Source organism: Capsella rubella, unplaced genomic scaffold (assembly GCF_000375325.1).
Source record: "Capsella rubella cultivar Monte Gargano unplaced genomic scaffold, Caprub1_0 scaffold_3, whole genome shotgun sequence".
Lineage (NCBI taxonomy): Eukaryota > Viridiplantae > Streptophyta > Magnoliopsida > Brassicales > Brassicaceae > Capsella > Capsella rubella.
This window is the reverse complement of record NW_006238921.1, coordinates 14,723,945-14,745,815: the sequence shown is the minus strand read 5'-3', so window position 1 is coordinate 14,745,815 and position 21,871 is coordinate 14,723,945. Positions and strand designations below refer to the sequence as shown.

The following is a 21,871-nucleotide window of genomic DNA, read 5'->3' as shown; positions in this document are numbered from 1 at the left end:
AAGTTAGATTACTAAATAACAAGGTAATAGTAAAGAAAGTAAAGGAGAATAAGGGAAAAAAGAAAAAAAAAAAAAAAAAAAAAAACCAGGCATTATTTTGATGAAAACAATTTTAGAGATTAAAGATCAATAAATTGAACGGGTTACAGTAGCATAACCTATATTGCTATGAAAATTATATCAAGAAAGTTAAATGAAACCGAGTCCGGTGTTAGAGTGAAACGAACGTGGTTTAAGTGGAACGTTGATATCAGACTGAAGTGTATAGTGAAACTTGTGGTTTGATGATTATCCTACAAAACTGAACTACTTTGGCTCGGTGGTATCCCTTTGCTTCTACGACAACAAAGCAGTCTCTACGGAACCGACCCAGCTTTACAACATAAACCTAAGCTAATAAACTTTAAACTGAGCAAAAATGCGTGCAACCTTGTATCTTTTGAATATTCCTTTTTGGTACCGAAAAACTCTGCTTGTCTCCAGTGTTCTTGAATCACCTGCACTTTATTCGTTGTAGGATGATTCCTGTGTCTTGGTTCAGACTTCAGACAGATTTTCTGATTTGTCTGAGATTAGCAGCGACAACAGCCTTGTCCCGGTGGGGCTCGGTGAAGAAGTTTGCATTCACTTAAGGTCACCGATCAGAAGTCAGGTATGCCGCTGGATCTTGACGAGTATTCAGTGACTAATCTAAGGAACATCGATGATTTATCCTCTAGAAGTCGTGTTGGTGTGTCAAACTCCGCAACAAGACCTGCAAAATCCACATCCAAGTTTTTAGGGTGAAGTACAAGGAGAACATTTTTCATAAGAAAAAATATTTCATGGTGTGACTATGTACCATCGCTTAGAACCAAAACCATGTCACTATCAATCACAGTCGGTATCCGATGTGCGATAGTGCAGACGGTGCAGTCTCCAAACTCTGTTCTTAGAATCTTCTGGATGAGATTATCAGTGGCTGAGTCAACCGAAGCAGTTGCTTCATCAAGCACAAGAATTCTCGCTTGTTTAAGAAGCGCACGCCCCAGAGCTACAAGCTGCCTCTGCCCAACGCTCCAATTATCTCCATTTTCTAACACTGCATCAACAGTTTAAATCAACGAGTGAAATCTGGTTCTTAAAATATTTTCCTGCAGGATATATGGAACTTGCATCACCGTAAAGTTAGCTCTATACCTGGAGTATCGAGTTTCTGGTCTTTTGCACGAACTATGTCCCCCAGTTGTGACTTATCTAGAGCCTGCAAAAAAAAAAAAAAAAAAACATCCCAACACATTAGAATCTAATGGTTTTCAAATATGACTGAAATCAGATTATTGTTTAAAAAATTCCACCTGCCAAACTTCTTGATCAGTATGTTCTTCGAGAGGGTCAAGGTTTCCCCGGATAGTGCCTTCAAACAAGGTGGGGTCTTGCGGAATGATACTGAGACGGCCTCGGAGATCATGAAGGCCAATGGAAGAGATATCAATGCCATCAATGATTATTTGCCCTGCATATGGCTCTATCAGCCGGAATAGTGCTTGGATCAGGGTTGATTTACCACTTCCTGTGCGTCCCACAATCCCAATCTTCTTGCCACCAGGGAGCACACAGTTGATTCCATGAAGGACGGTTGGCAGATTCTCTCCATAGCGAACCTTTAAACACAGAGGATAGAGGATGAATAATGTATGAAGCTATGACATTTGTCTGAAACAGGTTAAGAGAAGATTCAAAATTTGATGTACCTTCAAATTGTTGATCTCAATGGTTCCGTTCTCTGGCCATGTGGCCGGAGGGTGAGCATCCTCAATCAACGTAGGGGCTTCACTGGGAATTTGACTATACTGGTAGATTCTTTCAATGGAGATGATTTTGTTCTCTAGCTTACAAAAACTAAGTATCCACCGAGAAAGGCGAGCGTTTAAATTAAGGCCATAGGTTACTGCAAGGCCAGCCATGCCTATACAAAGGTAAATAGGTACTTGGTAAAAACAACAGATCCTTTACTAATAAGTTTCTGGCTAGAAATGCAGACCATGATCTACAGATGAAAAAGAGAGAATGAGAAGCTTACTTGGATCAATTGTTCCATGCGGAAAACTAACAAGCAGGAGCATACAGAAGGCAAAGACGAAAGTAGAGAGTAGTTCCATGCGTAAACAGAGCCACTCTATTGCAGCTATGCTGCAGAAGAAAGGGCGGGCAAAGCAGTCTAATAAATAGAGGTTTCTCTTCATGAAACGTTTTTCTTGGCCAAACCCTCTGATCGTTGCTGCACCCGCGATTGACTCACCGAAAAGATGGATAATTGGAGATTTCTGTATGCTCACAATCCGAACCAGCTCTCTAGACGAGGCCATGTAGTATTTCTGCGTTTTTAAGTGAAAAAGTTTGCCGTTAGACATAATGCAAAGAGAAATAAGTCAGAATTCGCGCCTATTGAATCCCTGAGTTTACGAAAACAACATAGAAAGAATCTTCAAAAATTAACAGAAATCACCTGCATCCACAAGCAAGCAATGCCGGTTGGAATTACAAGAAGAAACACTTGCCATGTAACGTTTGTCATCACACCAACAATCCCGATGAGCTGTATTGTTGTCGAAGCGAATCCTCCGAGCCTAAAAGGAATATCGAGATCTACTACGCTTTGATCAATAGACACCTGAAAGGTACATAATAGCAATGAGGAATACTAGGCATGAAGAGAAGACGTCATAATTATAGTTTGATTAATTATAAAAAGAACCAACCCGATTTAAGATCCTTCCAGCAGGAGTAGAGTCGAAAAAGGACATTGGCGCGCGGAAAACACTCCTGAGCATGTTCAGAAACAGCTTCTGGGCAGCTGCAAGGCCGAATGTGGCGACTAGAATAGCTCGGACAAAGATAAACACTGAGCTACCAAATGCTAGGGAAATAAACACGAGGAGAAGGACCGTGGAGCTCACTTTAGCTTGGTCCCCCTCTGTTTGTGGATTTGCCCAGGCCATCCACCAGTTACTTGCAATCTGAAGGAACTGAAACAGTGATTGTGCAATGATTATGAGAGGAATCAACAATCCTTTATAGGCTGCAGCCATATATGACCAGTACACCTTCATACTGACTCGTCCCCGCACACGTTCCTCTTCCTGCACCAGTTGCTTCTTTCTAAGCCGCTTTGCTTTCTTTTTCTCTTTAATGGCTTTCTGGTTAGACCCTGATGGCCCTTCTTGGACCTCTTTGGCTAGAATCTCAATGTTGCTCGAGGAAGCATTGGATTTCGGATTGTGCGGCAATGACTGGTCTAGCACCTGATTGCTGTCAGAGTCCTCTGATGAATGGTTGGGAATGTCCATTGCTTCAATAGCTTCATGATGAGCAGACACCAGAGATAAGAAATCGGTTCCTGCTTGTAGCAGCTCTTCATACTTCCCTGACTGTATAATTTTTCCATCCCTAAGTACCTGCAGATAAACAAGAAAGTTCTTGAAGCGCTTTCTTGGTGTTGCATACTTTCTGGGTATCTTAATATATATAGAATAATTGGTATGAGATTGGCAGATGGCCATGTCGAAAAAATCCTTACCAATATAAGATCTGTGGTAGGAAGAAACTCGACCTGATGAGTTACGAATATCACAGTCTTGTCTGCCAGAGCTGTCAATATATATTCCTATAGTACGCAAATGCAAGATTTAAGTAAAGCTTTTGATGCAAAGAGAAATACATACGACAAAGTGTTTGACAAAGATAGTTATTCGGTTAATTAGAAAGAAACCAGAAGTGCACCTTGAAGAGTTCGGAGCCAGTGTGAGCATCAACAGCACTAAAGGGGTCGTCGAGTAGATATATATCAGCGTCCTGGTATAGTGCTCTTGCGAGCTGAACTCTCTGCTTCTGACCACCGCTAAGGTTTATGCCTCTGTCACCGATAATGGTCTGATCGCCATGTGAGAATAGTTCCAAGTCCCGTTTCAATGAACAGGCATGTATAACATTCTTGTACTTGGCCTTATCCATTGGACTGCCAAAGAGAATATTTTCTTCTATATTTCCAGACTGAATCCAGGCGGACTGTGAAACATAAGCAGCACTACCGCATATTCTGACCTGTGTATTTCAGTGTACATATCGTGAAATTTGCTAGAGGAAAGTAATTTTTATCCCTGAAAAAAATGAAGACAGATGCATGTTTTGAAGGTTCTTGAAGTATTTCACTTACTTCACCCGAGATTTTAGGGATTTCTCCGAGTATACAAGAAAGAAAACTTGATTTCCCTGAACCAACGACTCCACAGACAGCTACTCGCATTCCTCTCTGAACTTTCAAGTGAATCCCAAACAAAGTTGGCCTTACCCATGAAGGATCCCAAGAGAAACAACCGTCGTTGATCTCCACCGATGTGTCTGACATACCTTGAGAAAGGATTATCGTAGCATCTTCCTGCAGCTCTTCCTCTAGCAGAAATCCTGATATCCGATCAAGAGATACTTTAGTCTGAGCCATCATAGACACCAGATCAGGAAAATTCCTAAGTGGCTCCTGAAGAATCCTGAATGTTGCAAGCGCAGAGAGAACACCGCCTGCAGTGAGCTGAGTTCCCAAGCCTATAGCCGTAGCAAACGTGATAGCAGCTACAAATATCGGTGAACTCCAGAATATAAATGTAATAAACGCTTGGGAGTATAAAGCCTTTTGAAGCCATTTAAACTCTGTATTCCTCATGTCTTCAAGTACAACCCGGTACCTATCCTCCCAAGCCTGCAATTTCAGAATCCTCATGTTCCTCAAACACTCCGAAGTCTTCCTCATTCGCTCATCCTTAGCAGTCATCAATTTGTCCTGATAGTCCTCTTGAATTTTCGCCAGTGGGATAGTGGCAATTATAGAGAAAACTGTGGCCACCAAAGTGGCTAAAGCCGCCAGTCCCACACTCCTATACAAAATCCCGAGAGCAAGTACAATCTGTAGAGGAAGCATCCACATATCATGGAGGTACCACGAGTAATCACCTACTCTCTGGACATCAACAGCCATGTAGTTTACAATTTCGCCACTCGTGTGGTTCTGTTTGGTTAAACTTGAGAGTTTTAGTCCTTTTCGGTACACCATAGCCGTTAGAGCTGATCTCACATGCATCCCCAAGATATCGACCCCAAGATACCACTGCCGAGTTGTTAGAGTCTCTGCAAGTTTCGCCACAAAGAAGATCCCAGCGAGGATGTAACCCTCGTGAGGGTAAGTCTCTTTCCCACCCAAATAATTAACAAAGTCATTCAACAAATAAGGACCAACATAAGAAACAAGAGTGTTCAAGCCAGCAAAGACTGCATTACAAGCCGCTTCTTTCCAAAAGGACTTCAAGATCGCCCAAGCAAGAGAAGGAGGTTTCGAAGGATTCTCAGCTTTTAACTTCTCCCATTTAAAGTTCAAGACTTTGTAGTTCGTCTTTGCTCGGTCTTTAGGAGCGAGCAGAGGAATATCCTTGAGATCCAAAGGCCTCTTGGCGCCAAGTGAAAGAAGAGGGTTCAGCCACGAAAGCGTAGCGAGGCTAAACAATCCAGCGTCACTATAAGAAGTAACATTGAGACACCCTGCCTCTTCTTCTTCAACAAGCAAAGGCTCATGAAGATAGGAATTAGTAATAACTCGAAGACCTGACGCACCTCTGAAACCAAGGAAGCAGAGAAAAGCCAGAGCCGGAGCTGCAACAAAGTTCCCAACAGCGTGAGACGACAAATGGTTTGAGCTGTTTACAACAAGCTCTCTGGAGTCAATAAACAAAGCCCATAAACAGATAAAGAATCCCACAACCCACCATAGCCTTGACAAGAAAGGGAACTTTTCAGCAGAAGTGTATTTACATCGAACAACTGATGTGCACAACACTAACCACGCTAGAATCTGTGTAGTCGGCGACAAAATCACATAAATATCGCTTCTTTCCTTAATCACTCCAATAACATCAAACACTAACACCGAAACTTGCACGATTAGAACATAGAAACAACAAATCACAGAGAATTTAAAGCCTCTGGTGATTTCAACGTCATGGGTTTCTCCGCCAACACCAACAACATTGACGACGGAACTCGAGTTCCCTACAGAGTCATGTTTGAAGAACCGACCTCGACGGAGACAGTAAAGTAAGCGTCTTGCGGAGATAACGAGAAGAGATACAAAGAAGAGAATCAAATTGATACAGATCAAAGACGATTCCACCACTGGCAAATCGAGAACAGCTCTCAGATTAAAACCCATTACCGATTAGATTGTCAAAGATTGAGCTTCTGAGCTAAACAGCATTGACGAGACGAAGAAATCGGAGCGATTCAACATCAAGGTAATGTAAGAAGCGTGAGAGAGAGAGAGAGAGAGAGAGAGAGAGAGAGAGAAGATGTAATATTTTTTAGAGCAGAGTCACGATGGTGGTAGAGAGAAACGCAGAATCTGAAAGACACATCGCACATGGAAACAAAACGAGTTCACGTCAGAGTCGAACACGTTTGAAGAACACAAACATATAAAAAAGGTATTTTTTTTTTTCTTAAAAATTGAAACTTTTTTAGTTATTGTTGTTGTTGTGTAAAACCTAAACACCATCGATGTTATCTAGAGAAGACATAAGAAGACAAAGCACAACAACTTTATAAATAAATAAACACACAAACCTGTCGTGTGATCAATTCAAAGACAATGTCGCTTCTGCTTCTGCTTCTGCTTCTCTTTCTCTCTCTCCTCCCCCAAGAAAAGAGAGAGAGAGGATCTTGAATTGTAGAAGAAGAAGAAGAATAAGTGGATTGTAAAAAGAATAATTAAGGAATTAGATTTTGCTTTGCCCTCTTCTCCCTGATGGGATCAATCTGAAACTCTCTGTCTTAACACAGAAATTGATTGAATGTGTAAGAGAAGATACAGTTGATACGTAGATGTAATAGTAGTGGAGGCTTTTGATCTTCTTCATATAGCCTTTAATAGTAATCAATTATTAATAGTTATCTTACTGTATTAAGTATTATATTTATTATTCCAATAAATCTAGAAAATTTCCTTCTTTTGTCTTTTTTTTTTTTTGTTTTCTTTTTGACAAAAGTAGATCTCACAACATTAGTAATTAATTTGTTAATTTGCCATGCTACTACTTTCATTAAGAAAACTAGATTCGGATCCGCGCTACAGCGAGGGGGAAATAATTACATATATATAACTTTTAACGAATTACAATATATTATATTTTAATTTTATTGCAATGCAGTCGATTACGGTGAATCATATATTTGTATAATAAATTTAAATAAAATAATAAAACGAAAAAGCGAGTAAATAATAATACATTGAGTTTGGATTCAACTAAAAAACAGTGAAAAATGAACGGCACGAAATAATATGTATCGACAAATTATTCAATTTGACCATTTTGTAGTAGAAGTAGAAATATATGTAAAAATTACATACTTACAATGTATCTTTTGAAGGACCAACCCGTAACAAAATTCATTTTGTAAAAAACATTATTCATAACTTGCTTTACCATTATAATTGTGATTTTAACAAACTATCTGAAAACTATCTAAAATTTACATAGTTTGATATATAATATATTTTATCAATAAAAATTATGTCTCCAAAATTACATCTATATCTTCAATAAAATATTTTTAATAATTTCAATTCTAAATTTTTATATATATTTGAATCTTTTAATTATAATATTTTGAAATTTTTGAAACTTTTAAATATGCTCATGTAACAATGGTTTTAATATTAATCATACGTATACTGATTTTAAATCATTGTCCAAAATATTTAACCTTGTAGTTGAGTATTGAAAAAATTCAAATTGCAACATAAGCAAAAAAATATTAATTTTTATTAAATATTTTTATTATATAGCATAATATCATAAATTAAAAATACTATCAAATTAAATTTAAAGAAGAATAATAATTGATTAGTTAGAGAAATATTAGGAAATCATAAAATTAGTTACGGAGATAATATAATCTTAAAATTAGATATGGAAAATATCCGATGTATGTATCCAAACCCAAATTAATATCCAACTTTGAAGTATCCAATTATTAAAATCGGGTTAATTTTTTAATTTTGACCCGACCCGTATTCTATTTTGTACTTCTCTTTTACTAATATAGAGATAATAATTAACCACTATTAAATAAAAAGTTCCTTGATCGTGTGATATGATCATATGAATATGATAGTGTGGGATGTCAAAATGGATTAAGTCTCCACATGTCACGTTTTCTATTAATACAATTATTTAACATTTTTTAAAATACACAAACATATACTAATTAGTACGTTTGTTAATTACATTAAGTTTTCTAGTGAACAAAACATACAGTTCGGCTAGGCTTGGGCATAAAATCCGAATCCAAAAATCCAAACCGAATCCCGACCGAAAAAATTGGAATAAAACCGAACCGATATTAAAAAAATAACTGATCAGTTGTTAGCTTTCATTATTTTTGGATATCGGATTAAACCCTATCCGAATCGATATCCAATAGATATCCATATATACCTGAAATTATAATATAAATTTTAATATCTTTAGGATATATACAATATATACTTTAATATTTTTAAGATATATACGTTTGCCGCATATACTTTAATATCGTTCTTGGCCATATCTTGATTGTAGGTGGGTAGAAGCTTGAGTTTCTTCCTCTCATGGTCTTGAAGTTTTTTAAAAATTTATTTTCAATTTGATTTAGGATGTTACTGAATTTTGCTACTTTTCATTAGGAATTTATGGTTTATTTTGGTTTTATTAAAAAATTTATGTATTAACACAGTTTATGCTTCACTTATATATATTGGTATGGTATTATGTTAATTGGTTCTTTGAACTTGTCATTTGTCTCATTTTTTTTTTATATACTTGGATAGGATAGTATGGATTATTTGAGTATAATTAGATTAAAAAATATCCGAATAAAATCGAATCCAATAAATTTTGGTTAAAATTTAATTATCACAATTATATCCAAACCGAATCGAAATCCGAATTATCCGAACCGAAACCGAACTAAATTTTTTAAATACCCGAACGGATGTTAGAATCAATATCCAAAAAATCCAAAAACCGAAAAATCCAAACCGAACTCGATCCGATATCCAAACGCCCAGGCCTTCGGCCATAGAACTTCATAAACACTTGATTAATTTATATATATGTTTACAATGTATTAATTTGTCTTTCTTTTTGGTTACAAACTCACTTTTTTGTTATTGTCATTGGTTAATTTACACTGACTGATATGATCAACCATAATAAACCAAACCAAATTCCCCAGATATAACTGAAATACTGAATACACACAACTGAAAATACAAAATGGAAAACAACACAGCCAAAGTATTGTTTCGATTTGATTTGCTGAAAAATCAAATCAAATCAAATCAAAACAATATATTTAGATTCGCTGACAGAAAAACGTTTTACTATTCCAAATTTTTTTCTTAATTGCTTGTGAAGCAAGTAAGATGGTTCTTCCTCAATAACCCTTACACGATCCCTTCCCGTACTCCGTCAATGGAGATCCGCTGATCAGTAATCTTCCACCGTCGTCTTCTTGGTGGATGCATACTTTCTCTTCCCCTTACTTCCGACAAGCCCAGCCGCCGCATCATTGTAAGCATGTGCAGCCATCTCCGCTGTTGGAAACGTTCCAAGCCATCTTCTTACTTTCAAACTCGGATCCCATATCTCTGCCGACCATGTACCTGATAATGGCTTGTACATGAAAGTAGATAAACTAGTACTAGAACAAACTCAAATTAAAGCTGTTGAAACATCGTATAGGTAGGAATATAGTTCACCTGATGGCTTTTGCCTAACTCCTTTGTACTTCTTCTGATCCTTCTTTACGATATGATCTCCATGTCGTGGGAATACGCAACCGTAGCAACCAGTGATAACACAAAGAGGACAAGGACCAGCGTCCAAAGGTGGAAGACGTGATTCGCATGTTGAGGAAGTAGTAATGTCACGTCCTCCAGAGTTGGATATCATCACTTGTCGCAAAGCAGAGACCATGATCACATGCTCTTGATCTCTTGTCAAACAAGGAGTGACCAAATTGCTGTCTTGATCGTACGAGGGAACATTTCTTGAATCCATTTTCTTTCTTTTTTTTTGGGTGGAAACCAAAAAGGGGTTTTATATACTACGAACGTACGTGGTCTTATGTGAATCTTAAATATCTTTTGTACACGCGGCACCAAGTCTTGTTTACGTCATTATGTATGTAATAAAACGCGAATTTATAGAAGAAAACGCGATCGTTAACTTTTATTCAACCCACTTGTTGGAGTGTTGACTATCGTTTTCTTGTCGAGCTTTTTATAAAACTGGTGTGGTGTGAAGTGTGAACTCAGTACAACGAGTACGTTTCTTATTCACAATGTCACACATGCATTAAAACGTTGTAATTTGTATACAGTACTTGTCTTTATTCATCTTTGTTTTTTTCTGTTTAACTAAATTAATCATTCAGTTTATTTTGTTTTTTTAACACCTAATTGAAGGGTGTCATTTAGGCCGGTTGGGTACGGAACCGAGTATTTTTGAATATTGATATATATATACTCGATTACTTCGATTCTTATGTGTAATTAAAAATATTTATTCGTATAGTCTTACTTTAACTTTATTTAGTTTGCAAATATCTAGTTTTACACATGTGAAATCTTATATGTTCACTAACACGTTAAAAATTATTCAGAAATCAATTTGTCAAGACTAAGGCCATGTTTAACGCTGTATCCTCTCGGGGCTTCGAGCAATATTTAAAACAAAAATAATGAAAACAGTTCGTGAGTAAGAGTCATCCGGTTGTTCGATAAGAAGTTTTCGGAGTCGATTCTTATGCCACGTGGCGCTTCATGATAGGTTAAAAAATCGAGTTAACAAAACGATTATTATTTTCTGTTTTGTCAAACGAAACAAAATTCCCAAATCGACACGATATTCCTCTTTGGAACCCTAGTTTCAGAGAACTCAACGATGAAGGATCTCGTCTCTCTCTCAATGACCGCCGATGAGGTAAACTCGATGCCGAAAAATCTCATCTTTTGATTGTTTACAATAATGTTGGTTTTCTTATTTTATTTCGGGATCGTACTGTGTTGAGTTTTGAATTTCTGAGATTTGATCTGAAGTAAATCAATGCGTTGTTGTGGGTACACGGATTTGTGTTCATAACCCTTTTCTAATCTCCAACGTCTCTTACTCGGCTAAATTTTTGTGTACAGGACATTCTAGTTGGATTTTTGATGGCTGGAATTGGTAATGTTGATTTTTGATTCAAGCTCTTCGGTAGAAGAAGAAGTAATGGAGTTTGCTTACCAGAAGCTTGGACACATTTGATCTCGTTGTCCTTAGCTGGTCTTTTATCAGTTAAAGACTCTTGATTTTGATGTTTTTGTTTGTAACAGGGCAATGCAGCGATTGATATAAAAAAGCAACCAAAGAGATCTGAGGCAACCCTTCTCTCCTCTAGTTTGTGGTTAGTTCTTTAAAACCTCTTTTCTCCTCTGGCTTGTGTTGATGGCTTTTGAATCTTAGCTTAGGTAACTAATGACTTTACTGATTCGATTAGCTTAGATTTTGACTAGTGTAGTAGCTTAGTGTATGCGTTTACATTGTGTTTGATGTTTGAAGTATCATTGTGCTTTTGTTTGAAAGCTATTGTCTTGTCTTTTTCTGTATGCGTTTACATTGTGTATTGCCTTGGTACATGATTTATATATGTACGTGATACTTATTATAGCAGAATGTGTAAGTGTATTCCTTGGTACGTGTTAGTTATGTAGTCTTCTTTCTTAGAGTAAATTTTTTCAGATTTTTGAGCTCATCTTTGGTTTTGTTAGATTTCTCTTTAGTTCTTGACCTGGATTGTGCATAGTGTCTATAAGCTTTATGTGTATCATCTACTGAATCAAAGGCGTGTTTTATGTGTTATCATAGCATATTACTATATAAGCATGTAAAGTTGAATTTTTCTTACTGCATATTCCTCAAAACGTTAATCTGCATATTGTGATTGAATAGCTGTGTTGCTATCTTAACTTGTCAGGCCTTACTTTAGAATTTGTGTCATGCAAAAAAAGCAACTTGCATCATGTCATGGAACTTATGGAACATGAGTTTGTATATTGCATTAATCCCCCAATGCTTTTTCTGTGTGGATTTTTTGCAGATCTTTACACAAAAAGGATGTTTCAGCTTTTGTTGTCTCCCTACTCCACAATTACCATGCCTGATGGTCGTGAGGAATCTGTCATGAAACGTACCACACTTGTTGCCAACACTTCTAAGTTAGAAGTTCTAACGTACCACACTTGTTTCATTCATGTTCTCTTTCTTGTGTTTTTGAACCAAACAACTTACCAATTGATCAATTTAGCCATATATTAACTACACATGATCTATTAAAGTTTGTCATTTTAATGTTTATGTTTCTATCTTTGTGTTTCTCATTTTTATCTTAATTGTTTTTTTCTTTAATAATTTTGAATTGTATTTTTTCATTTTTATGTTTGTATTTTTTAAAGTTTATGTTTTAAATTTATATGTTTCTATCTTTTATGTTTATAATTTTTATCTTTATTGTCTTTTATTTTTATTATTTGTTTTATAAAGTTTGTTTGTGTTTTGTTTAAAAAGATTTATAAAGTTTGTTATGTTTTGTTTATAATTATATGTTTCTATATTTATTGTTCTAATTTATAAGTTTAAATAATTTTCCATTTTTAAAATTTTCAAATTAAATAATAAATTTATCATTATTATATTATTATAAATGTAAGAACCTATGGGTTCAACCAATAACTACTTAATTTTGCTTGGTTCTTAAAATACACTATTACATTATTAATATACTATAATTATCCTAAGATGCATCCTCTTGCTTATGCCTTTGCTCATGCCCTAACATTCGTTAAAACTCTGATCGGCTGATTGACACATGTCACAATTATATTAATTATCAATTTTTGGATATCAAATTTTGTATAGTAAAATTATATAGTTAAATCATTTTTAACTTTTACCATATAATTTCTTTCTCAATATATATTTACAAAAAAATCCAATTATTTTATTATCAGGATTAGTAATTTTCAAAAATAATATTCGTAATTCTTTTATTTTTCAAGATTTTTTTAATTTATAATATTATTTTAAATATAAATTTTTTTTTTTCATATTTCTCGAAATCTTCTCGATAGCTTTCACATGTGTAGCGATCATATTAGTTACTTAATTTGAAAATCAAGTTTTATATAATAAAATCCTCATATTTATTGACAATTCATGAGTAAAATTTTATTTCCCGTTACAATTGATGAGAAATAAATACAGTACTCTTTCACAATGGAACATAAAGTGTATAAAAATCAAACCATACTTTATAAGTCTCTGACTTTAGCACAATTTGTAGTACCTTATATTTTATTATCAAATCAAATTAAACCAAACCAAACCCAACCCAAATGTTCCGCTCTGTTGGCAAAAAAACGTTTTATTACTTGTGAAGCAAGAAAGATGCTTCATCCTGAATAACCTTCCACGCCTCCTTCACGTGCTTCTCCTCCGTCAATGATGCTCCTATGGCGCAACGTAGTACGATCTTTCCCGACAAAGCCTGTTTCCCCAAGCAAAGCAAATCCATATAATAACATATAAGCTGATCATTAAAATCATTATCCAGCCAGAACAAGAAGAAGAAGGTAGTGACTAGTGAAGTCACTTACAGTGTGAGAAATGAAGAGTTTCCCTGAAGAGTTCACTGCGTCTAGGAGTTTGCGGTTTTGTTCATTACACTTCTTTTCATCGTTTCCCTCAGGTACGAGGCGGAAACAGACAAGAGAAAAGATCCTAGGAGTTACAATCTGAAAATGAAAACAATACATTAATCACTTACCATAATCTTTTTTTCAGAGAGTAGTCTTAGAGATTTTAATAGTTACTTCAAAGTTAGGATCTTGAATGACAAGTTGTTCGAAATCTTTAGCCAGTTTGATATGGTTTCTTATATAGCTCTTCAAGGCCTCAGTTCCATAGAGCCGTAGAACCATCCATAGTTTCAATGATCTGTCAAAAAACAAAAACAAAACTCAGATTGTATCTTTCTATGCAAATGTTCTTTACAAAACTTCGAGTTTAAGTAATTTATATAAAAGCAAAGAACCTGAATCTTCTTCCGACAGGGATTTGCCAGTCTTTGTAGTCAACAACCAATCTTGCTTGAGAGGCCTGCATGCCAAACAGATGTAATAAGAAGAAAAAAAATATTCACTATTGGAGTTTTTTATTTTTGTGAAGAGCAAAATCTTTCTTAGTTACCTTGTTTTTGAGATACTCTGGATTTGTTGAAAGAGCATTAGTGAGAGACTCTTGATCCTGTTCTCCAAAGATTTAATTATTTTTTATGAAAACACGAAGTGACAAGGGTGAGATTAAAAGGGCTACTATATATATATACCTTAACCCAAAGTAGTGTACAATCGAAATTTGTAAAAAACCATTTGTGAGCATTCATGCTAAAAGAGTCTACAGTTTCCACTCCGTCAATGTATTTTCGGTACTCTGGACATATACAAGCACTTCCAGCATATGCTGCATCCACGTGAAACCACATGTCATTGCTCTGAGAAACGTAGCATTAAGAGAGATACGATCAGTTTCTATAAATGTCATAAGAAGTCTCAATGAAGCTTGTTTGAATATATTGTGAAATAACTAACTAACGTTAGCGATCTTTCCCAATGCAGCTAATGGATCAACTGCGGTTGAAGAAGTGGTTCCAACCTGGAGATAACAAATAGAATTGTCAGAGGACATGTTTCACCAAGAGGGGAAGTACGTAATAGGCTACTTCTTACATTAGCACATAAGAAGAATGGAATCAATCCAGCTTTAAGATCTTTTGAAACAGCTTCTTGAAGCAATTCTGGACGCAAAGCGTAATTTGTAGAGGCGTCTGTCTCCAACACCCTGAAATTCTCTGGATGGATTCCAGCAATCTGTCAACAATAAACCGGAAGAATATTAGCTTTGTTTTGACAAAGATTTTTAAATTTCAAATCCGGCAATATTTTCACCTGGGAAGACTTCTGTAAAGCTGAATGAGTCTGGTCAGAGGAGTAGACAACGAGCTTCTCAAGCGCGTTTTTGCCAACGCTTCTTAAGACCTTATCACGGGCAGCAATTAGAACAACAAGAACAGCTTCACTAGCTGACCCTTGTATCACTCCACCTCCATTTCCTATACAATATACAATTCAAGCCACACTTATTAGGTCTTATATAAGCAAACAAGTTTTGTATGTTTTTTTTTATATAGCAATTACCTTTGGATAGAAAGGGCTCTGGTAGGTTGAGCAGTTTGGCAAGCCAGTCAAGAACAATCATTTCGAGCTCGGTGGCAGCTGGAGAAGCTATCCAACTAAAACCAATAATATTAAGACCAGCACTCAACATCTCACCCAAGAACCCGGCAACACTGCTGCTAGCAGGGAAATAAGCAAAGAAACTTGGGCTTTGCCAATGCGTTACTCCAGGCAATATCTTCCCCCGAACATCTGAAAACCAAATCAAGTTTATACGTATATACTCTGATCAACCAAAAACTGCAAGTGTGGGTATTCAGTTATCTCACCATCAAGAACTTGGTCCAGCGTTTCAGGATGGTCTGGTGCGGAATCAGGCAAAAGCTTATGAAGATAACCAGGCTGCATCGAAACAAGTATATACCAACACAGTGAATAAACCAGAGAGAGAGAGAGAATTATTAACACACAAAAAGAAGAAACTTGGTACACTCCTCTTTCAGTTCAAACAAGACTAAAGTGAAGATTTTGTCTACTGTTTGTAATTAATGTTAAAACTTTATTGCAACCATTAGCTACCAGAAATGCCAATTTGGTTACAACCTGGAACATATTGGAATAGGACACAGTGACATATATAACCAAGTGGTCTTGGTCTAGTGGTTTCCACTTGTTGGTCTATTAGTGTGGCTAGGGATCGATTCCCCTAAAGCGTGAAAACACTCGATATTTCCACTTGACCATGGGCTTTTACCCCCTCTCCCTAGAGGGATTACGGGACTCGGCACTGAACTTTCTAAAAAAAAAAGTTAACCAAAAAAAGAAAAAAGGAAACAATGACCTGAACTTGGCTAAGAACAGGAAAACTTTCGATGGATTTGTAATAATCGGCAATGAAATCAACCATTCGATATCCGTATTCTCGGAGTTGCTCTGAATCCATAGTCTTCAACACGTTCCTGCTACCATTTTCCCTGAAGAAGCAAAAGAACAAAAACCAAGACAAGTTGTGTCGTCTGAAATTATGAGAAACAAAATCGGATTCCAAAATCTTCAATGACTCACATTTTTAAATATTTTCTTGCGTCTGTTATGGATTTGTTTCGAGTTTCCCAGTTGGACTGATTTATAGGACCCGAATCTTACCAAAAATGGACAAACTAATGAATGAGAAAATTAATAGAGTAACCTAACCACCGAAATATAATGGACACAGTAATGAATGAGAAAATTAAATTTCCGTGTGGCAGACGTTAGATATGGGCACAGATCGAGGAAATTAATCGTATGTGACATGTTGAGATTTCAGAGAGATTTGTTCATCTTTTTCTCATGTTCTAATCTTTTGATTTTTGTTTTTATTTTCTTTGACACAAACGACGCACCTCATTTGTATTAAACCAATAAGTAGCATTCATTGCGAGCAAAGTCCCTTCTTGATTTCATTCATATACGTGACAATGATTATGCTTGGATCCCAAGATATTTGCTAGACGATCATCATGTACTGGTGTTTTTTTCGTTCTTTCCTCAGGGTCTAATCAGTCTCCAGGGAGTTCAACCGAAGCAGAGTATCAATGTCTTTCAGATACATTCAGCAGAGTGTAACTTAATTGAAAGTTCTGTTGCAGAACAATGGTTGTACTGCGATAACCTGTCAGCAATTTATTGTATCTCTCTGCTAATTAATCCTGTTTTGCATCAAAAGACTAAGCACTTCAAAACACATTACCATTATGTTCGAGAACAAGTTGCAGAAGGCACTCTAATCATTCAACATGTTCCTGCAGCTCACCAACTTGCTGATATATCTCACATTAATTTTCTGCAGCTCACCAACTTGCTGATATATCTCACATTAATTTTTCTGCATTCGCGACTGATACAAACATACTCTAGTCTTAAAAATTTCCTGAAAAACTTAACTGAATTTCATATTATATTATGTTGTTTTCAATCGCATGTTACATAACACGTTCCTAACAATAATATACAAATCATTGGTTATTATCGAACCAAACCGAATTGGAATAGCTTCGGGTTGTGGGCACTTGGCAAAAACCGTTTTGATTCTTCTTTTTTCTCATGATTACTTGAGAAGCACGAAAGATGCTTCATCCTGAATAACCTTCCACGCCTCCTTCACGTGCTTCTCCTCCGTCAATGGTGCTCCTATGGCGCAACGTAGTACGATTTTCCCCGACAAAGCCTGTTTCCCCAAGCAAACCAAATACATATAAACTGATTAAAAACATTATCCAGCCAGAACAAGAAGAAGAAGGTAATGACTAGTGAAGACACTTACAGTGTGAGAAATGAAGAGTTTCCCTGAAGAGTTCACTGCGTCTAAAAGTTTGCGGTTTTGTTCATTACACTTCTTTTCATCGTTGTTCGTAGGCACGAGGCGGAAACAGACAAGAGAAAATATCCGAGGTGTGACAATCTGCAAACAAGAATAATCTCTTATTCACCTTCTTTCAAAAGATCCGAGGTTTAACCAATCTGCAAAAGATTTCGAAAGTTACCTCAAAGTTAGGATCTTGAGAGACAAGTTGTTCGAAATCTTTAGCCAGTTTGATATGGTTTCTTATATAGCTCTTCAAGTTCTCAGTTCCATATAGCCGTAAAACCATCCATAGTTTCAATGATCTGTCAATATATAAACAAAAACAAAACTCAGATTGTATATGCAAATGTATGCAAATTTAGTCTTAAGTTTCAAATCTGAATTTTTTGTTTTGTAAAAGCAACGAACCTGAATCTTCGTCCAAGAGGGATTTGCCAATCTTTGTAATCAACAACCAAGTTTGCCTGAGAGGCCTAGCCAACCACAAGTAAAAACTGGATAATAAAATTCAAAGGAAAAAATATTGAGATTTTTTGTGAAGAGAAAAATCTTTCTTACCTTGTTTTTGAGAAACTCTGGATTTGTTGAAAGAGCTTCAGTGAGAGAATCTTGATCCTGTTTTCCAAATATTAATCCTTTACTTATAAACGCGAAGAGAGGGAGAAAGGAGAAGGTGAGGTTAAAAGAGCTTAATTACTATACCTTAACCCAAAGTAGTGAACAATCGAAATTAGTAAGAAGCCATTTGTGAGCATTCATGCTAAAAGAGGCTGCAGTTTCCACACCGTCGATGTATTGTCGATACTCTGGACATATACAAGCACTTCCAGCATATGCTGCATCCACATGAAACCATATCTCATTACTCTGAGAAACGTAGCAAGAAAAATAGCATCAGTTTCAATATATGTCATAAGAAGTCTCAATGTAGCTTGTTTGAATATGTGAAATAACTAACGTTAGCAATCTTTCCCAATGCAGCTAATGGATCAACTGCGGTTGAAGAAGTGGTTCCAACCTGGAAATAACAAAAATGAAATTTCAGAGGACATGCTTCAAGAGGGTATGTAATTAACAGGCTACTTCTTACATTAGCACATAAGAAGAATGGAATCAATCCAGCTTCAAGATCTTTTGAAACAGCTTCTTCAAACAAGTCTGGACGCAGAGCATAATTTGTAGAGGCATCGGTTTCGAGCACCCTGCAATTCGCTGGATAGATTCCAGCAATCTGTCAGCAATAAGCCATAAGAATATTAGCTTCTTCTTTGACAAAGATTCTTCAATATCAAATCTGCAATATTCACCTGGCAAGCCTTCTGTAAAGCTGAATGAGTCTGGTCAGAGGAGTAGACAACGAGCTTCTCAAGCGCGTCTTTGCCAACGCTTCTTAAGACCTTATCGCGGGCAGCAATCAGAACAACAAGAATAGCTTCACTAGCTGTCCCTTGTATTACTCCACCTCCATTTCCTACAATACAACTTAAAATCACACTTATTAGGTCTTAAGCAAACAAGTTTTGTATGTTTTATAACAATTACCTTTGGACAGAAACTGCTCGGGTAGGTTGAGAAGCTTGGCAAGCCAATCAAGAACAATCATTTCAAGCTCGGTGGCAGCTGGAGAAGCAATCCAACTAAAACCAATAATATTAAGACCAGCACTCAACATCTCACCCAAGAACCCGGCAACACTGCTATTAGCAGGGTAATAAGCAAAGAAACTTGGGCTTTGCCAATGCGTAACTCCAGGAAATATCTTCGCGCGAACATCTGCAAAAGAAGCTCAAACCAAATCAAGTTTAGTATATACCTAGTCTCAACAAAAAACTGCAAGTGGGGTATTCAATTATGTCACCATCAAGAACTTGGTCCAGCGTCTCAGGGTGGTCTGGTGCGGAATCAGGCAAAAGCTTATGAAGATAACCAGGCTGCATCAATCAAAACAAGTAAATTTCAACATTGTGAAAAAAACCAAAGAGATTTTGACACAACACACAAGAGAAAGTAAAAAAAAAAAAAAACACTTGCTACTCCAAGTACAAGCAAACCCCAATGTACCATTAGAAAAGCCAGTTCGGTCTAAACCCATAATATACATTAACAAATTTAGCAGAAATTAGGTCTCTTTCAACATCTGGTATTATAAATTTCGAAACTTTTTACAAACCCAAGTCTCAGAATCCGAGTTCTTCTATGTAAAACCCATAAACCAAACTGATTGTTTGAAGAAAAGAAGAAGAAACTGACCTGAACTTGGCTAAGAACAGGGAAATCTTCGATTGTTTTGTAATAATCGGCAATGAAGTCGACCATTCGATGTCCGTGTTCTCGGAGTTGCTCTGAGTCCATCGGCTTCAACACGTTCCTCCCGCTTCCATTTTCCCTGAAGGAAATACAAAAAAACTCAGACCATTCGATGAAACTAAGAGAAAAATGAGATTCCAAATTCTTTCAGGGACTCACATTTTGTATTTTCTTCTGCGTCGGATTAGTGTTTATGCCTCCTAAGCTTTCTGATTTGTTCTAAAGATACTTATTGCCTTATGTATAACGAGGACCAGAATTTAAAAATATATACTGTATAAGGGCAACATACCCCCATTTTCAAAGAAAAATCTCATGCAAGATCTTATGCAATATCTTTTCTTTGAAAATGTAGGGGTATCTTAGCTCTTAATACCATCCTCATTGGGGGTATCTTACAAGACTAAAATACCCCACTTTTTCAAAGAAAATATGTTACAGTAAAACCTCTATAAATTAATACTCGATAAATTAATAATCTCTATAAATTAATAAATTTCTCCGGTCCCAAGTTGGAAACAGTGTAATTTTAGACATATTTCGATTAAATAATAAGATAATAATTTTTTTGAAAATCCTTTATAAATATATGGTCCCAATAATATTATAAATTAATAATTAGGTAAAATTTTCAAAATATATGTATATATAAACACATTAGTTTTGTTAGAGTTTATTTCTAATATTTTATTATATCAAAAATTGTTGGCATTCTCTTTCAAGACATAATAATTATTATTTTCTTTGTAATTGATTATATAAAATACTAATTATCATGATTAAATCTCATTTTTCAATATTTTTCTGAAAAAAACTTTCAAATTAGGAAAATCTCTCTATAAATTAATAATTATTAATTTATCGATAAATTAATACCTCTATAAATTAATAGATTTTCATGGTCCCAACATTATTAATTTATAGAGGTTTTACTGTATATAAGAATTTAGGGGTAGCCTCCTAAGATACTCACAATGAGGATGCCCTAAAACCATCATCAATGGTAGCCTCTTAGAACTAAGATTTATTTAAGAGAGTACATTATATAAGGTATTCTTTTAAGAAAATCTTAGCCCTAAGAGGCTACCATACCATTGAGTATGCCCTAAGATACCCCTATAATGTTGGTTTAAATACATTTTAAGATTTTTATTGGAGATCTAAGACCATAAACATTGGCGTGCCCAGTCCCAGACCCAAAAAAAAAAGAAAAAAACAAAATTTGAGGCGGGACGTACGCAGAATTGCGCCGGTCCTTCTTCTTATTTGCAGGCCCCACTGACATGTGGCGGCCCGCAATTGGTTAACTTTATGTTTTTTTTAATTGCAAAAAAAAAAATGGGACAAAAATTTGTCCTAATTAATGTGGATGCCCTAAAGAATTAGGAGGTACCGAGGAAATTACCAGAATCTTTCCAAGGATTATGTGCTTTATTTGGAAGGCTCGCCACTCCAAAGTCTTTGAAAATAAGAACGTCCGCCCTGCGGACACTTGTCATTTAGCGGTAAAAGAAGCAGATTCTTTTCGCCTTGCGAGAACGCGTGACTCGTTCTTAGATTTTCTTTGCTGTTCTTTTTCCGTTAGAGACATCTTCCTTTAGTTCGGGGAGGCTTGTTTGTCAAGTTGATGGATCTTGGGTTGCTTTTAAAAAGTTTATAACGCTGTCTATTTCTCTTTCATGCAGAATTTGAAGCTTTTTTTTGGGCAGTGAAGTCCATTATCTCACTTTCTATCTCTGAAGTTTTTTTTTCAATCAGATTGTTAAGAGTTAATTCAGTTGTTAGACACTCCAGATAAGTGGTCTGCATTTGCTTCGGAGTTAGAAAACTTCAGCCATCTAAAACTCTATTTTTAATCGTTTTTTTTTTCTTTTATTCCA

General features: G+C 36.0%; 4 protein-coding genes and 1 long non-coding RNA gene across 5 annotated transcripts; 1 reads left to right on the top strand and 4 right to left on the bottom strand.

Moving 5' to 3' along the window:
• Positions 1–214: 214 nt before the first annotated feature.
• LOC17891625 (ABC transporter C family member 5) lies at positions 215–6,746 on the bottom strand. The gene is made up of 12 exons (XM_006296763.2): positions 6,646–6,746; positions 4,196–6,424; positions 3,763–4,083; positions 3,560–3,646; positions 2,742–3,437; positions 2,489–2,653; positions 2,063–2,357; positions 1,734–1,948; positions 1,338–1,643; positions 1,180–1,243; positions 842–1,081; positions 215–754 (listed from the first exon to the last, which is right to left on the bottom strand). Exons 2-12 carry the CDS (start codon positions 6,233–6,235, stop codon positions 642–644), a joined length of 4,542 nt encoding a protein of 1,513 aa, XP_006296825.1. The 5' UTR covers positions 6,236–6,424; positions 6,646–6,746; the 3' UTR covers positions 215–641.
• Positions 6,747–9,551: 2,805 nt separating this feature from the next.
• On the bottom strand, positions 9,552–10,124 carry LOC17893554 (ethylene-responsive transcription factor ERF120). The gene is made up of 2 exons (XM_006299168.1): positions 9,824–10,124; positions 9,552–9,727 (listed from the first exon to the last, which is right to left on the bottom strand). Exons 1-2 carry the CDS (start codon positions 10,122–10,124, stop codon positions 9,552–9,554), a joined length of 477 nt encoding a protein of 158 aa, XP_006299230.1.
• A 781-nt stretch (positions 10,125–10,905) lies between these two features.
• LOC17892806 lies at positions 10,906–12,471 on the top strand. Its single transcript, XR_002834708.1, has 4 exons — positions 10,906–11,048; positions 11,258–11,333; positions 11,441–11,511; positions 12,205–12,471. It is a non-coding gene; the product is annotated as an uncharacterized LOC17892806 (long non-coding RNA).
• Positions 12,472–13,305: 834 nt separating this feature from the next.
• LOC17892851 (tyrosine decarboxylase 1) lies at positions 13,306–16,411 on the bottom strand. The gene is made up of 13 exons (XM_006299640.2): positions 16,403–16,411; positions 16,179–16,311; positions 15,667–15,739; positions 15,359–15,589; positions 15,110–15,273; positions 14,891–15,031; positions 14,757–14,816; positions 14,491–14,655; positions 14,352–14,408; positions 14,197–14,261; positions 13,976–14,099; positions 13,760–13,897; positions 13,306–13,650 (listed from the first exon to the last, which is right to left on the bottom strand). Coding segments are annotated over exons 1-13 (1,473 nt in total). The 5' UTR covers positions 16,405–16,411; the 3' UTR covers positions 13,306–13,530.
• Positions 16,412–17,233: 822 nt separating this feature from the next.
• On the bottom strand, positions 17,234–20,253 carry LOC17892661 (tyrosine decarboxylase 1). The gene is made up of 13 exons (XM_006298944.2): positions 20,151–20,253; positions 19,935–20,070; positions 19,543–19,615; positions 19,227–19,457; positions 18,992–19,155; positions 18,775–18,915; positions 18,643–18,702; positions 18,387–18,551; positions 18,243–18,299; positions 18,093–18,157; positions 17,863–17,986; positions 17,643–17,780; positions 17,234–17,546 (listed from the first exon to the last, which is right to left on the bottom strand). Coding segments are annotated over exons 1-13 (1,476 nt in total). The 5' UTR covers positions 20,153–20,253; the 3' UTR covers positions 17,234–17,426.
• Positions 20,254–21,871: the final 1,618 nt, after the last annotated feature.